The sequence below is a fragment of the Megascapheus bottae genome, chromosome 8 (genome assembly GCF_031878675.1).
Source record: "Megascapheus bottae isolate mThoBot1 chromosome 8, mThoBot2.hap1, whole genome shotgun sequence".
Lineage (NCBI taxonomy): Eukaryota > Metazoa > Chordata > Mammalia > Rodentia > Geomyidae > Megascapheus > Megascapheus bottae.
This window is the reverse complement of record NC_143516.1, coordinates 40,400,479-40,415,466: the sequence shown is the minus strand read 5'-3', so window position 1 is coordinate 40,415,466 and position 14,988 is coordinate 40,400,479. Positions and strand designations below refer to the sequence as shown.

At 47.1% G+C, this 14,988-nt stretch overlaps 1 protein-coding gene across 9 annotated transcripts; it reads left to right on the top strand.

Annotated features, from left to right (window-relative positions):
* Positions 1 to 296: 296 nt before the first annotated feature.
* Positions 297 to 14,767, top strand: Mtres1 (mitochondrial transcription rescue factor 1). 9 transcript variants are annotated; one of them, XM_090338347.1, is made up of 6 exons: positions 297 to 328; positions 885 to 1,042; positions 1,578 to 1,651; positions 5,291 to 5,763; positions 8,737 to 8,809; positions 14,496 to 14,767. In XM_090338347.1, exons 4-6 carry the CDS (start codon positions 5,303 to 5,305, stop codon positions 14,673 to 14,675), a joined length of 714 nt encoding a protein of 237 aa, XP_090194473.1. In that variant the 5' UTR covers positions 297 to 328; positions 885 to 1,042; positions 1,578 to 1,651; positions 5,291 to 5,302; the 3' UTR covers positions 14,676 to 14,767. The 9 variants fall into 9 exon arrangements, with proteins under 9 accessions (XP_090194473.1, XP_090194479.1, XP_090194474.1 ...); XM_090338348.1 differs by lacking the exon at positions 297 to 328 and adding an exon at positions 343 to 429 and having other exon boundaries at positions 885 to 1,021; XM_090338346.1 differs by lacking the exon at positions 297 to 328 and adding an exon at positions 343 to 429.
* The last annotated feature ends 221 nt before the right edge of the window (positions 14,768 to 14,988 follow it).

Below are 14,988 nucleotides of genomic sequence, written 5' to 3'. Positions count from 1 at the left end.
CTTTCACTTTTATATAAGGCCTCTCGGGTTTCCTACGAAAAAGTAAGTCAGTTCCGAAGATGTTCAAAGGTGTTCATGTTCCGCGATGTTCCACGTGGGACACCGCAGCCAGGGCAGCGCGCGGCTGCGTCCCGCTGGGGCTGTGCCCTCCCCGCACCTTTCTCAGCGCGGTCCTCCGAGATACGGTGTCCAGCAGGGGGCGCCGCGCCGCCACCGCCGCGCTCCTGTGTCCCGCCCGCGTCGCTCTGGGTAGCCAGCACCGCCGGAAGGGGCGGGGCAAGGACTGAGGCTGAGGCGGCGGGGTGGGAGGGGCGGCCCTGACGTGCAGGTGAGTGCGCCCCTACTGGCACGCCGCGCCCCCGGCCCGCACCCCTCTGTTGCTTCACGGCGCCGGTCCGCTCCCCGCCCTCGGTCAGGCCGGGGGAGCACGTGAGTGCTGCGCGGCGTCGGGACGCCCGCTGACCGTGGGGATCCTCCGGGCCGGGCGTGGCCTCTTGTGGGCCTGGCCGCTTGGCCCCGGCGGCGGAGGCGGATGGGCCCGGCGGCTCGGTTGTCCTGCCTCACTGACCTTGGGGACCTGGGACGGTGCGGGAGGGCACGGGGACCCCATCTGGCCTCCGCCGGCCGCCGCTGCGGGGGCCTTCCCGCATTCACACCGCGCCCCCTCCGGGCGGGCACTCCTCCGGGCGGTCTGGGGCGCGGGTGAAGGGCGAGTCCCCGCGTTCCCCGGGGTCGAGGGCGGCGGGACCTCTGAGCCTTGGGTTAGTGACAGATCGTAGGCCTCTGGGGAAGATCGCCGAAACCCGTGCAGGGGCCTCCTGCCCGGGTCGTCCCCGAACTCACGGCCGCGCCACCGACGCAGATCTTTTCCTGATTCCCCGTAGGTCCTCCTTAAAGATCTTTCCGGAGCCCCGTGCTCTCTAGATGAGGTTGAGGCTTGGAGGTGCAGCGCCCTTGGTCATCAAGCCGCCGGCCCAGCAGTCCAGCTCGTGGAGGAGATCTTTTCTGAGTTTATTCTAATGTAGCAGTCTTACTACACCAGGTTTTGGGGGTTTGCTTTTTTTTTTTTTTATGGGTACGGGTTCTGGAGGCTTGAACTCAAAACCTAGGTGTGTCCCTGAGCTTTTTCTCTACCACTTTGAGCCAGAGCTTTACTTCTAGCTTGCTTGCTTGCTTACTTGCTTCCCCCCCCCCTCCGCCCACCCCCAGACCCTTCCTCCTCTCTGTCTCTTTTTTCTTTTTAGTTTAGTGGACATAGAAGTCTCACAGACTTACCTGCTTGGGCTGGCTTTGAACCACGATCCTCACGTCTCAGCCTTTGGTGCTCATGTTTGGTTTTGCCTTTTTTGAGGCACAGTCTCTGTAGGAGTGAGAAACTAACTCCAGGTTAGTTTGCAGCTTGCTCTCTCCTTTAGCTTCCCCAAGAGCAGGAATTGCAGGCAGGCAGCTCGTTGTGCAATTTTTTAATTAAGCATTTGCCTTGGGACACGTATCTGGGCAACTAGCAATTCAGAAGAATCAAATAGTGGTGAAGAATCAAACGTTTATGGGCTTTCTGTTTGTCTTATGAGGAACAGTCACTGCAAACAAGCATTTTGTACATAACGAGATTGCAAGTGATGAGAGGAAAAAACTAAAAGAGACTGACAGGGTAAGAGACTAAATAGAATTGAAGTGGATGGGCCTGTAAGAGTAAGAAGGTGGGAAATTAGGGGCTCACTCCTGTAATCTTAGCTACTCAGGAGGCTGAGATCTGAGGATCAAGGTTCAAAGCCAGCCTGGGCACAAAAGGACCTGAAACTCTGATCTCCGATGGGAAAGTGGGAAGTGGGGCTTGGCTTAAGGGTAGGTTGGCCTCCTTGAGCTGAAGAGCTCAGGGACAGTGCCCAGGCCTAGTTCAAGCCCCATAACCCACCAAAAAAAAAAGGTGGGAAGTTGACATTTCGGATATCATCTGGTAAGTGTTCTAGGCCCAGCTGGAACAGAAATCTGTAGTGTGGTTTGAATGTGATTTCTCTATTTTTGTGTTGTGCATTTGGTCCCCAGTGCTTCAGTGTTGAGAGGTGAGACCTGGGAAGGTGATGAGGTCTGAGGGCTCTGTCCTGGTGAACAGATCCATCCACTCAAGGATTAATGGGTTATTTGGGGAGTGACTTTGTGATAAAACTCATAGCAAGCTTTCTGAAGCATGCTTGCTCTGTGTCTGGCATTCGTCCATGCTCTTGGACTTCCCCGGTCTCAGAGAACCATGGGTTGAATGAGCCGCTGTTCTTTGTAGATTACCCTTACTGTGGCATTTAGTTGTAGCCACAGAAAACAAAGATAATCCCTTGTATGTGGGGAACATGAAGGATAATGTGAGTGGCCAAGAATAAGAGGAAGAGAAGAATACTCCGTACTTTTGTATGGTTTTGAGAAAACAAAGTATTATTTCAGATGCTGGATTACAGACCCGCTGTCATGACTTATTTATGCTTAAGCTCCTTGGCTTCGATCAAGTCTAGTGCTCTACCACTTGAGCCACATTCCCAATTTCCAGCTTTTGCTGGTTAGTTGGGGATAAGAATCTTGGGGATTTGTTAGTTTTTTGAACTGAGATCCTCAGGTCTCAGCTGCCTGAGTAGCTAGGATTGTAGGTGTGAGCCACAGTGCTCCACTGAAGAGTGGAGATTTTAGCCCAATACAGCGTGCACTCAGGACTGACATAGAGGCTTACCTTCCCCTTCCAGCCACAGGTACTTCCATCCCCCTGGGTGTCTCCTCTGAGTTGGGTTCCCCTCCCTCTCACTCCCCTGCCCTGAAACACTCTGTTCTTTCTGATATTACAGCAGATGAAGTTAGCTTTTGTTCAAGAAAAAACTATATATAATGCATCTTCTATCTGGTGAATATAATGTAACTCTTCTATTAACTACAACAAAAAATATATGGAAAAAAAGAAAAAACTATATAGAAATTAGGAATATTTATGAAGTCTGCAGACTCCTGAAATAGGCTTTTTTTGTTTCTTTTACACAGCTGAGTATCAAACTCAGGGACTCACAAATGTTCAGCAAGCATTCTACCTCTGTTAGAAATATGCTCTTTCCTTTGTCTTTGGTTTTATAAATTTAAAATTCTTTCTTTGAAGGGATTTGTTCAGTCTATTGAATTAGAATATATGGAAATGTAGCCTTTCTCTTGAAGATAATTCAGGTAGTTTCCAGTTATTTTTGAGTACTCTAAATTTTAAGGCATTTCAAAATTATTTCAGTGTTGAAAAACAGCTCTTAGAGGTGCTGGTGGCTCATACCTGTAATCCTGGCTACTCAAGAGGCTAAAATCTGAAGATTGAAGTTCTAAGCCAGCCTGGGCAGGAAAGTCCATTCTCGTTAACCACTAGAAAGTCAAAGTCTGGCTGTGGCTCTCAGTGATCAAGAGCCAACCTTGAACAAATAGCTCAGGGATAGCATCCAGATTCTGAGTTCAAGCCCCATGACTGACCAAAAAAGAAAGAAAAAGCTCTCTTAAGTCGGACCTGTTTCATAAATCATTTAAGGTGTAGGCTGGAACCATGTGCTAACAGCTCAGTGCCTGTATTCTTAGCAACTCAAAAAAAGCTGAGATCTGAGAATTGTAGTTCAAAACCAGCCTGAGGCCTGGAGTTTGGCCTAGGGGTAGAGTGCTTGCCTAGCATGCATGAAGATCTGGGTTTGTTTCCTCAGTACCACGTACAAAGAAAAAGCCAGAAGTGGTGCTGTGGCTCAACTGGTAGAGCTCTAACCTTGAGAAAGCCCAAGAACAGTGCTCAGGCCCTGAGCAAAAGCCCCAGGCATGGCAAAAAATAAAGTTAAAAAGAACCTGAACAAGGAAGTCTATGAGACTATTATCTCCATTAAGCTACCAAAAAAATAAATAAAAAACCAGGAATAGAGCAATGGCTTATGTGGTAGAGTGCTAGCCTGAGCAAAAGAAGCTCAGGTCTTCAGTTCAAGCCCCAGGACAGGCACCAACAAAAATTTAGACTGGAGCCAGACACGGTGGCTCATACCTGTAATCCTAGCTACTCCGGAGGCTGAGATCTGAGGATCGTGGTTCAAAGCCATCCCAGGCACTAAAGTCTATGAGACTTTTATCTCCAATTAACCACTAGCAAACCAGAAGTGGTGCTGTGGTTGAAGGGGTAGGGTAGTAGCCCTAAGAAGCCTAAGGACAGTGCCCAAGCCCTGAGTTCAAGCCCCAGGACTGGCAAAAAAAATAAAAAATAAAGCATAGTGGGCACAAAGGAAAATCATTTGCAAATTTAGGTTATCAGGATAACTCCTATATATAAGAATTAGAAAAATAAGACAAAAAGAAAAGCTATTGATGAATGCAGTCAAATTCAGGTTCCATTATGTAAAAAGTGAACTGAGTAACTTGGTAGGGATGGGCTGAGGAAATGGAGAACGATAAGAGGGTGACATTGATACATGGATTAAGATGCTCTGTTCTCATAACCTGATATGGGCTTGAAACCTCTTTGCACAGCCACTTAATTAAAACAAACAAACAAAAAAACAGGGCCGGTTGTTTGGCCTAGTGGTAGAGTGCTTGCCTAGCATGCACGAAGACCTGGGTTTGATTCCTTGGCATCACATACATAGAAAAAGCCAGAAGTGGTGCTGTGGCTCAAGTGGTAGAGCTGTAGCCTTGAGAAAGCCCAAGGACAGTGCCCAGGCCCTGAGTTCAAGCCCCAGGGCTGGCAAAACCCACTATTGATTAACTTTTGACATGAGCGCCTTAGTATCTCCAGAAATGATTGCCTGGTGTGTGCCCCAGATCCCTTCCTCTGCTAGTTAAACTCTCTTCAGCAATGGGAAGGAGACTTAGGAGGAGGCAAATGGCAGATCTATTGCAGTTCTTCATTGCTGGGGCTGGATTCACTGAGTTTTTGTAGTGGAGATCCGCCATCCTCCCTTGGTAGTGGCACTGTGACAAGAATGGAGTATGTGCCAGGAAACAATCTTTCTGTCCAGATTTTTCTATCTTCTTTCATCGTTGAGATTACTGTTAACCTCTTTTTTCAATAGCAGTCCAAACTTAGCTAATTGAAGCAGAAGCAGTATGTGTTCCCACACATACCCGTGTCCTCTGACATCCCTGTGAGCTGAGCCTGGAATCTGCAGCTAGGAGACAGAAATGGCATGGCTGACACAGCCTGGTGTAGGGGGATATGGGTCCAGTACGACAGCAGAGGGCTTGTGGCACATGTGTATGGGTGTGAGAGTACCCTTGCACTGAAGTAAAGCTGAATTACTGTCTGTTTCAGGTTATATGCAACATGGCTGTGACAGGTGTCCGATGGCTCACTGGTCCTTTAAGAAAGTCAGACACCTGGATCCGACTGTGGGGTGTGCTTCAAGGAACACCTTCACATAGACTCTTTTTTTCCTGGAACCAACACTTACATCTTCCTAGCACCAAACTAAATGTGCCATATTGGAAAACACTTTCCCATCATAGTTTGTCTCTCAAGCTCCCTGGGCTTTTAGTATCTCCAGAATATCTTCCATTTTCCATAAGACTCAAAAGCAATATAAGCTCTAAAAAATCTGCTAAAAAGACTCTGCAAAATGTTGAGGAGGACTCTGCTGATGAGGGCGAAGAGAGGGAGCGGCAGGAGCAGGAGGAGGAGTCTGAGGAGGACCCTGCTGTGCCCAAAGACTACAAAGATCTGGACAAAGTTGTGCAGTCTTTTCGTTATGATGTCATCCTGAAGACTGGCCTTGATGTTGGGAGAAAGTGAGTATGACCTGTTTCATTGTGAACTTGCTTGTCCGGTTATTTCAGTGCATCATTACAAATCACTTAGCCCATATTACAGTAAAGAAAAACCACCAACATGAAGGGGCCTTGTGATAATTTACTTCAGTTAGTTCCTTGTATAGATGAGAAAGCTGATCCCCATAGGCCATATTTCCTTTGATTCTAAGACACAGTTGATTTTCTGGTGAGTCATTGATTAACTGTGTGTGTGTGTGTGTGTGTGTGTGTGTTTTAGATGGAACCAGGACCTTGCACATGCTAGGCAAGTGCTTTATATATCTCCACTCCATCTGTCTCTCTGTCCACATACATCTAAATGTATATGTATCCATAGAAATAGATATAGCAGGCCATAGTGCTGTCCCTTAGCCTTTTTCCCTTTAGGTTGGTGATCTACTACTTGACCACAACTCCACTTCTCACTTTTAAATGGTTAATTGGATGGCTTCAAACCAAGATGCTCAGATTTTAGCCTCCTATGTAGCTAGGATTATGGACACAAGCCACCAATGCCTCTATATTTATTTACTTATTTATTAGTTGGGTATATCACTTATATAGGGAGCTATTTCAATTTATTTTACCCCCTCTGTCATGTTCCCTGCATCCTTTCCTAAAGGTTGAAGTTTAATAGAAGTGACTTCAGAGAGTAGTTGCTAAGATTAAAAGACTACCTATGACGGCACCTGTATATTAGCAATAGCTAATAATAAAATATTTTAGCTCGTTGCTGGTGGCTCACATCTGTAATCCTAGCTACTCAGGAAGCTGAGGTCTAAGGATTATGGTTTGAAGCTAGCCCAAGCAGGAAAGTATTGAGATTCTTTTTTTGGGGGGTGGGGGGTTGTCTTGGGGCTTGAACTCGGCTTGGGCTGTGTCCCTGAACTCTTCAGCTCAAGGCTACTACCCTTGAGCCAAGCCCCACTTCCCGTTTACTAAAGGTTAATTGGAGATAGGAGTCTCGAGTCCTGGAGTCCTTTTGTGCCCGGGCTGGCTTTGAACTTTGATCCTCAGCTCTCAGCTTCCTGAGTAGTTAGGCATGAGCCACCAGCGCCAGCTCTGAGATTCTTATCGCTGATAAACTCAGAAAAAACTGGAAGTGGTGCTGTGGTTAAAGTGGTAGAGTGCTAGCCTTGAGCACAGAAAGGCTCAGGGATAGAGCGCAAGCCCTGAATTCAAGCTCCAGAACTGGCAAAAAGAAAGAAAGAAAATATTTTGTGTTCATATATAATATGTAGAAATATTAAGCTTAGCTTCTATGATTTCTATAATTCTCTCTCTGCCAAACAAATTATAATAGTGATCTTTATTGTTCATTCCTTTAGTGATCATTGACTGTGTGCAATACTTCATACAGGTATGAATTTGTCATATGAAGCTGGGCACTGGTGGCTCATGCCTATAATCCTAGCTCATCAGGACCTGAGATCTGAGGATCATGATTCAAAGTCAGCCCAGGCAAGAAAGTCCAGGAGACTCTTCTCTCCAATTACCATAACAAGCCAGAAACAGAGCTATGGCTCGAGTGGTAGAGTGCTTGCCTAGCCCGCACAAAGACCCAGGTTGAATTCCTCGCTACCGCATACATAGAAAATGTCAGAAGTGGTGCTATGACTGAAGTAGAGACCTAGCCTTGAGAAAGCCCAAGGACAGTGCTCAGGCCCTAAGTTCAAGCCCCAAGACTGGTGGCAAAAAAAGGTTCAGGCCCTGACTTGAATCTGCGTGTGTGTGCGTGTGTGTGCACACACACACACATTGTGGTATGAAGAAATTCAGAGCTTAACAAAAGTAATTTGTACATTTAATTATATAGTTTAATATTCTAATCCACAAAGTTTAAGAGGCTCAAAAATGCTTGTGAGCCAGGTGCAGAGGCTGAAATCTGAGGATCAGGTTCAAAGCCAGCCTGGGCACAAAAGGACTTAAAACTCTTATCTCCAGTTAAGTGGGGCTTGGCTCAAAGGTAGGGTGGTAGCCTTGAGCTGAAGAGCCCAGGGACAGCGCCCAGGCCAAGTTCAAGCCCCATGACCCACACACACAAAAAAAATTCTTGTGTGCCCATAGACCTCTTTTGACATTGGGACCAGGATTTGTTGGGTGCTTTCTAACATCTGGCATAATGGGCCCTTTCCTTTCTCAGAGAAGTAGCTGCTGCTGTTACTATTAGGCTGAATGAAGCCCAACTGTCTAACTGGAGTCAGAGCATCAAAAAGGAAAGGGGCTGACTTTTTGTTGGTATCTTTCTGGTCTGCTTGCCTTGTGGCTGAGATTCAGAGAAGTGAGCTGCTTTTGGATAGCAATCTCTCCAGCCTTGGTACAGATTGCCAGAGGGTTTCTTAATGGCCTGCCACATGTGTGGTGCCTTGTTTTTTCATTCAGTGTAGAGCAGATGTCTGAGAAGGAAGTAATCACTCTCTTTCACCATTGTGAATCACTGGCTTCAGCCAGGTCACCACTGCACTGTGAACATGAGGCTTCAAATGCCTGCCATAGCCTCGTCCAAAGCAGGTCCCTGCAGAGGTTCAGGCTCTGTTGTAACCTTTGGGTTCCAAGCTTGCTTATTTGTTTGTTTATTGTGCTAACTCTGTGATTTGAACTCAGGACCTGAGCACTGTCCCTGAGTTTTTCTGCTTAAGACTAGCACTCTGCCACTTGTGCCATAGCCTTACTTCCTGCTTTTTCAGCGCTAATTGGAGATGAGTGTCTTATGAAGCTTACCTCTTGGACTGGCTTCAAACCAAGATCCTCAGATCTCAGCCTCTTGAGAAGCTAGGGTTATAGATGCAAGCCAGTAGCAGCTAGCTAAAACATGGGATCTATGTTTAGATACTACCCTTGCAATCAAAATGGAAAGTCACTGTCAAATAATGGTAGGTGTTTTTCTCTCCACTGTATAATTGTTTTGAATATATTTCTGTATTTTAAAAATGCTTTTTTTTTTTTAAATAGCAAAATAGAAGATGCCTTCTACAAAGGTGAACTGAGACTGAATGGGGAAAAGTTGTGGAAGAAAAGCAGAACGGTGAGAAATTAAACTTATATTGAGAGCCAGATAGTTCTGGTTGCTGTCTGTACTCTGGTGCTCCAGATCTTCCGTGTTCTCTAGCCTTGGTCTGCCTGGTCGGAGCTGTCAGCAGGCTTTAGTCACAGGCCACTTTCCTTTGTACACTTAAAATGACCTTGTGATGAAGAAGTCTTTGGGATACACCACCTTGGGGACTGGTAGAAATCTATTAACTTTAGCCCCCATGGAATCACAGTAGGTTACAAGGAAGTATTTGATCCCTGTAAAGGTGATATTGGAACAGATGTGTGAATGTTCATTTCAGCAGCACACGTGAGCATTGCTGAGGCATTCCTTTGTGTGCAGGCAGCATGCAGAAAGATCATCTCTATTTTCTGACAGGTCAATAACAATTGAGGAAAAAAAAGTTTTTTTATAAAGAAGTGTCTTTCCAGGAAATGGTTCTGTGGCTTAAGTGGTAGCTAGCCTTGATCAGAAAGAGGCTCAGAGACAGAGCCCAGGCCCTGAGTTCAAGCCCCAGGACTGGAGGTGGTTGGAGGGGCGAGACAAAAGTATTTTCAGTATTTACTCTGGTAACATCAAAGTTTAAGGAAAAGCATTTTGACTCATGCCTGTAATCCTAGCTGCTCAGGACCCTGAGAACTGGAGGATTCAGATTTGAGGCCAAGGCAGGGAATATGGCTTAGTGGTAGAGTGTTGGGCTAATATGCATGAAGCCTTGGGTTCAGTTCCTCAGTACCACATAAACAGAAAAAGGTAGAAGTGGCACTGCAGCTCTAGTGGCTCAAATAATGGACTGCTAGCCATGAGCAGAAGAAGCTCAGGGACAGTGCCAGGCCCTGAGTTCAAGCCCCAGGACTGGCAAAAAAAAGGGGGGGAGGGGAAATGGGGACCAAGACATGAGAAAGAGTATCAATGTATGTGAAGTAATGTACCTTCTATCTAGCGAATATAATGTAACCCTTCTATTAAAAAATATATGGGAAAAAAAAAGGTTTGGCAGCATCAGACCTACGATATCAGAAGGCATCTCTTTATCAGTTTTTGTGTTTTGCTGGTTGTGGGACTTGACCTCTGGGCCTGAGCGTTGTCCCTGGGATCTTCAGCTGAAGGCTACCACCCTACCCCTTGAGCCACAGTGCCACTTCCGGTTTTCTGGTGGTTAATTGAAGATAAGAATCTGAGACTTTTTAGTGACCAAGCTAGCTTTGAACCACAATCCTCAATCTCAGCCTTCTGAGTAGATAGGATTACAGGCTTGAGCTATGGTGCCTGGCTTCTTTATCAGTTGCTTTTGTTTGCCAATCCTGGGCTTGAGGTCAGGGCCTGAGCACTATCTTTAGATTTTCTCAAGGCCAGAGCTCTACCACTTGCACCTCAACACCACTTCCAGCTTTTTTTTCCCCATATGTATGTGGTACCAAGAAATCGAACCTTTGGCTTTGTGCATGCTAGGCAAGAACTCTACCACTAGGCCAAAATCCCAGCCCCAAGAAGCTAGACATGCTTTTTGAGATATTTTTAATTTTTCTTCTTTAATATTTCAAAATCCCTTTGGGGTTTGCCACCTCTTGTCACCCTGGGACACACTGATGTTCTCATAAAGGGTAGGGCAGCAGGAAGAATTCTTTGTTTGCTCCCCTATTAAAAGGTATTTGCAGCTGGTTTCCTGCACAGAAAGAGTGGGACACGTACTCCCCGTGCTTGTCAGTCGTCAGCCCAAAGGTCCATCCCTCTGGGCAGCCTTGAGCTGACAAGCTCAGACTGGTCTCAGCCCTTGTTCAGGCAGCTGCACAAAACCAGGTGCTCCAGATAGGCCCTTCTCTGCCCTTAATTGCTTTCTCCTGCTTGTAGCCTGGCCCCCGTTCCTCACCCCGGTCTTCTGAAGGCAAGATGTGTTCTTAGAATAAGAAATGATTACCCCCTGAACACCTTGCCTCTCTGCTGGGACCTCATTTATAAACCCTAAAGCCTATTTTTCTTTCCCTGCTTTGAGATATTGTTAACTACAGTCTAATTGCTGCTGCTTCATTCTGCCTTGGGTGTTCTGTTGTCTCGGCTGCCATCCAGATTTCTCCTGAGGGTCAGCAAAGGCAGAGGCCAGCATTAACACTCAGCTTGCCTTGTTACTAGGAGGCCTGGTAGCCATAGAAACTGCAGCTAAGGGGAGATTGGAAATGTAGATATTTGGAGCAGCCACTAATCCCAGCCAGTTTTGCTTTGTGTCTGCTAAAGGACAGTGTCTCTGAGGCGAATAAAGAATGTCTCGCCTTCCTTGGTCTGCTCCATGGAGCCTGGCTCTGGCTCTGGCTCTGGAGGGCCAGCTGCTTGTCTGATGCTGCAGCTCCAACCCTGGCTACCTACAGCTGACCAAAGCTTTTCTGTGATCTGTGAACCCAGTGGGGCCCACACTGCGGAAGGTGCTGGCCATCTGTTGACTTCCACATGGGGTGAAGTACCACGTGTGGGGCTGTGGCCTTCCTGAACAGCCATTGATTGATGTCTTACGACTGCCTGGTCTCAACCCACAGCCCCCAAGTCTCACTTCTCAAGAATTAGAATCATAGGCTGGAGTCAGTGCTCAGTTTATTTTCCTTTTTTCGTCGTTTGTGCTAGTCCTGAGGCTTGAACTCAGGGCCTGCTTGCTGTCCCTGAGCTCCTTTTGCTCAAGGCTAACCCTCTATCACTTGAACCACAGTACCACTTCCAGCTTTTTCTGAGTAGTTTACTGGAGATAAAAGTCTCACAGACTTCCCTGCCTGAGCTGGCTTCAAACCACAATCCTCAGATCTCAGCCTCCTGGGTTGCTAGGATTATAACTATGAGCCACTAGCACCTTGGTTATTTTTCTTTTTTTAAGACAAAGTGTGTAGCCCAGAATAATCTACCTCACTCAGCCTCAAATGATGGGATTCTAGGTGTGAGCCACCAGTCCCAGCAAGCATTATATTTCTATACTATGATTTTTCAAGCCAATTTGGCCATTTTTAAAGACTTAACCCAGTAAAAGTACTGCAGAGCAGGGTCTGCAGATAATACCTGGTTGGGCCCCTGCTTTACACTTAAGGGGGAAAGCCATGTTGGTGTTTAGACCTGGTATGAGTCTTCTTATTTCTCAGAGGGGAGCCAGTTACTGGTTTAAAATATGCCACTGTGGCAGCTACTCTGGGCCTCCATGACAGACCAGAGTGTCACAGCCAACAGCTGTGTATGCCCACATTATAAATTCAATATGGGGCCTGCCAAGGGCTTGAGTGGGTGGGAGAGGAAATAGAGGCTTGCCTTTATGAGATTTTTTTTTTTTTGGTCTCTGGGCCTGGACACTGTCCCTGAACTCCTCAGCTCAAATCTACCGCCTTACCCCTTGGAGACACAGTCCCACTTCCCATTTTTTTAGTGGTTAGTTGGAGATAAGAGTTTCATGTTCTCTGGCTGGCTTTGAACTGAGATCAGCAGATCTCAGCCTCCTGCGTAGCTAGGATTACAGTTTTGACACTCTAAAGTTTCATAATTGGGAATTAAGGTTAAAGTTGATGTTTGACGTCATGTGTCTTAAACTGAATCTCTTCAGTCCTTTGCCATTCTACTTTTTTGCTAGTCCTGGGACTTGAACTTAGGGCCTGAGCACTGCTGTTGGGCTTTCTCAAGGCTAGGGCTCTTCCACTTGAGCCATAGCTTTTTCTATATATGGGGTACTGAGGAATCAAACCCCGTTCTGTTAGGCAAGCACACTATCACTAGGCAAAACTCCCCACCCCACTCTACTTTTTTGGTTTTTTGTTTGGGTATTTGTTGTTTTTTGAAGGCTTGAATTCAAGGATTCAGGGTCTGGACACGTGTCTCTCTGTCTTTATCTCTCTCCCTCTCCCTTTACCTATCACTCCTCTCTCTCTCTCTCTCTCTCTCTCTCTCTCTCTCTCTCTCTCTCTCTCTCTCTCTTCTCCCTCTCCCTCTCTCCCTCTCTCCCTCTCTTCCTCTCTTCCTCTCTCCCCCTCTCCCCCTCTCCCCCTCTCTCCCTCTCTCCCTTTCTCTCGCCCCTTCTCTCTACCAGTATGGAGCCTGAGCTCAGGAACTTACATTCTTGCTTGGCTTAAGGCTGGTGCTCTACCAGTTGATCCCCACTTGGACTTACCTGACTTTGTTTTAGTGAAGTCATGGCCCTTGGCATCCAGGTGTGCTTAGACCCTGAGTCTCTGGGAGATCTTCTGACTTCCTGAGCCCGTCCACAGCACAGGCCTGACGCTCACTGTTGGCATCCCTGGACTCACTCAGCCCACAGCCTCCTTGTGCATGCTAGCAGAAGCCCATCCGACCCATGCAGTCAGCATGCGACTCTACCCTCTTGTGGTCCTTTTGTTTTTGTTCTTGAGATAGTCTTACTGTGCGGCTCCGACAAACCTCAAACTCTTGATCCTGCTACCTCAGACACCTGTGTGTTGGGATTCCCACCACACCCAGCTTCCCTGGTCTTCTCTTTTTTTTTTTCCCCAGTCCTGGACTTGAACTCAGGGCCTGAGCACTATCCTTAGTTTTTTCCTCAAGGCTAGTGCTCTTACCACTTGAGCCACAGCACCACGTCTAGCTTTTTCTATGTATGTGGTATCAAGGAATCAAACCCAGGTCTTCGTGCATGCTAGGCAAGCACTCTACCACTAGGCCAAACTCCAGGCCCTGGTCTTCTCTTTTATTTGTATTCCATCTTCCCCACCCTCCAGGTTATGGGGCTTTAATTCTGGGCCTGGGACACTGTCCCTGAGCTCTTTTGCTCAAAGCCAACACTCTACACTCTACCATTTTAAGCCACAGCTCCACCTCTGTTTTTGAGTGATTAGTTGGAGATATGAGTCTCACCAGGACTTTTCTGTCTGATTTTTCTGCCACCAGGAGTAGCTTCTAGTGTGATCCTCAGATCTCAGCTTCCTGAGAAGCTAGGATCACAGATGTGAGCCACCACCGGCTTGAATTCCATCTTTGAATTGAAGCTTGTTGGTCTTAGTGATTGAGAAGCCTCACGGGAGCCAGCACCTCTGGCAAAGCAGTGGCAAACTGCCCCTCCCCATTTCATGCAGGTGGTATAGGTTAGGAATCAGTGAAAGGACAGTAAAAGAAAACATACCAGGAAGCTGAGTCGTGTCTTGTGGGGGCTCATGGAGAATTGTGATATAGGGATGGGTAGGGATAGATGCAGGAAGAGTGATAGAAGGAATGACACTGAACAGAATGTATTGTATACACAACTGATTGAAACAGCTTTTGAAAGATAATAGGAAATACATTTTTTTCTGTTTTTTGTTTTTGTTTTTTGTCATTTGTGGGCTTGAATACTGGGCCTGGGCACTGTCCCTGAGCTCTTTGGCTGTCTCAGGGACTTTCATGCCAGTGCTCAATTTGAACCGAGACCCTCAGATCTCAGCCTCCTAAGTAAACACATTTTAAAATAGAAACAAAGCACTAGGTCTAGAAGGAGGTCAGTGAAAGGGCGCCGGAGGCCACCTCACGGCAGGGATGGCCAGTATCCTGCACATTCATCTGGGCCCTGCTTTGTGGTTCGCCAGTCTTCCAAAAACATGGTCACAGTCTTCCTTCCATAACCCAGGGGACACAGCGTTGGCCATCCATGGAGAGACTTGAAGTGGCCTGGGCTTCCCCAAGTCGAATAAAAGTCCCCCTTCCTTCTTTTCAGGTGAAAGTAGGAGATACTTTGGATCTTCTCATTGGAGAGGACAAGGAAGCAGAAACAGAGGTAGTGATGCGGGTTCTCCTAAAAAAGGTGCTTGAAGAGAAAACGGAAAGTGAAAAATACCGCGTGGTGCTCCGACGGTGGAAGAGGCTGCTGTTGCCAAAGAAGAGTCGTTCTAAATGAAAGCACGCCCTCCTCACGGCTGCTCCCGGTGTGCTGGGCGAGGGGCTGCTTCCAAGAGGATCTTTTTATGAGAATAAAGTTCTCCTACCCTCTGTGGCATAAGCTGAGACGTTTGTGGAAGCTGGGGCTCCCCACCACCCACCTCCAAGCACCTTTTGAGATCCCCAGCCATCTACCTCGGGAGGCCGCACAATAAACTGCTCTTGTTGTCTCTTCATGCTCTCACTCACCTCTTCCCAACTGCAAGCTGCAAAGTGGAGGCCGCCAGGCAGGTTATTGAAGGGTCTTCAGGAAAGGGGGTGTCCTTTCTCTC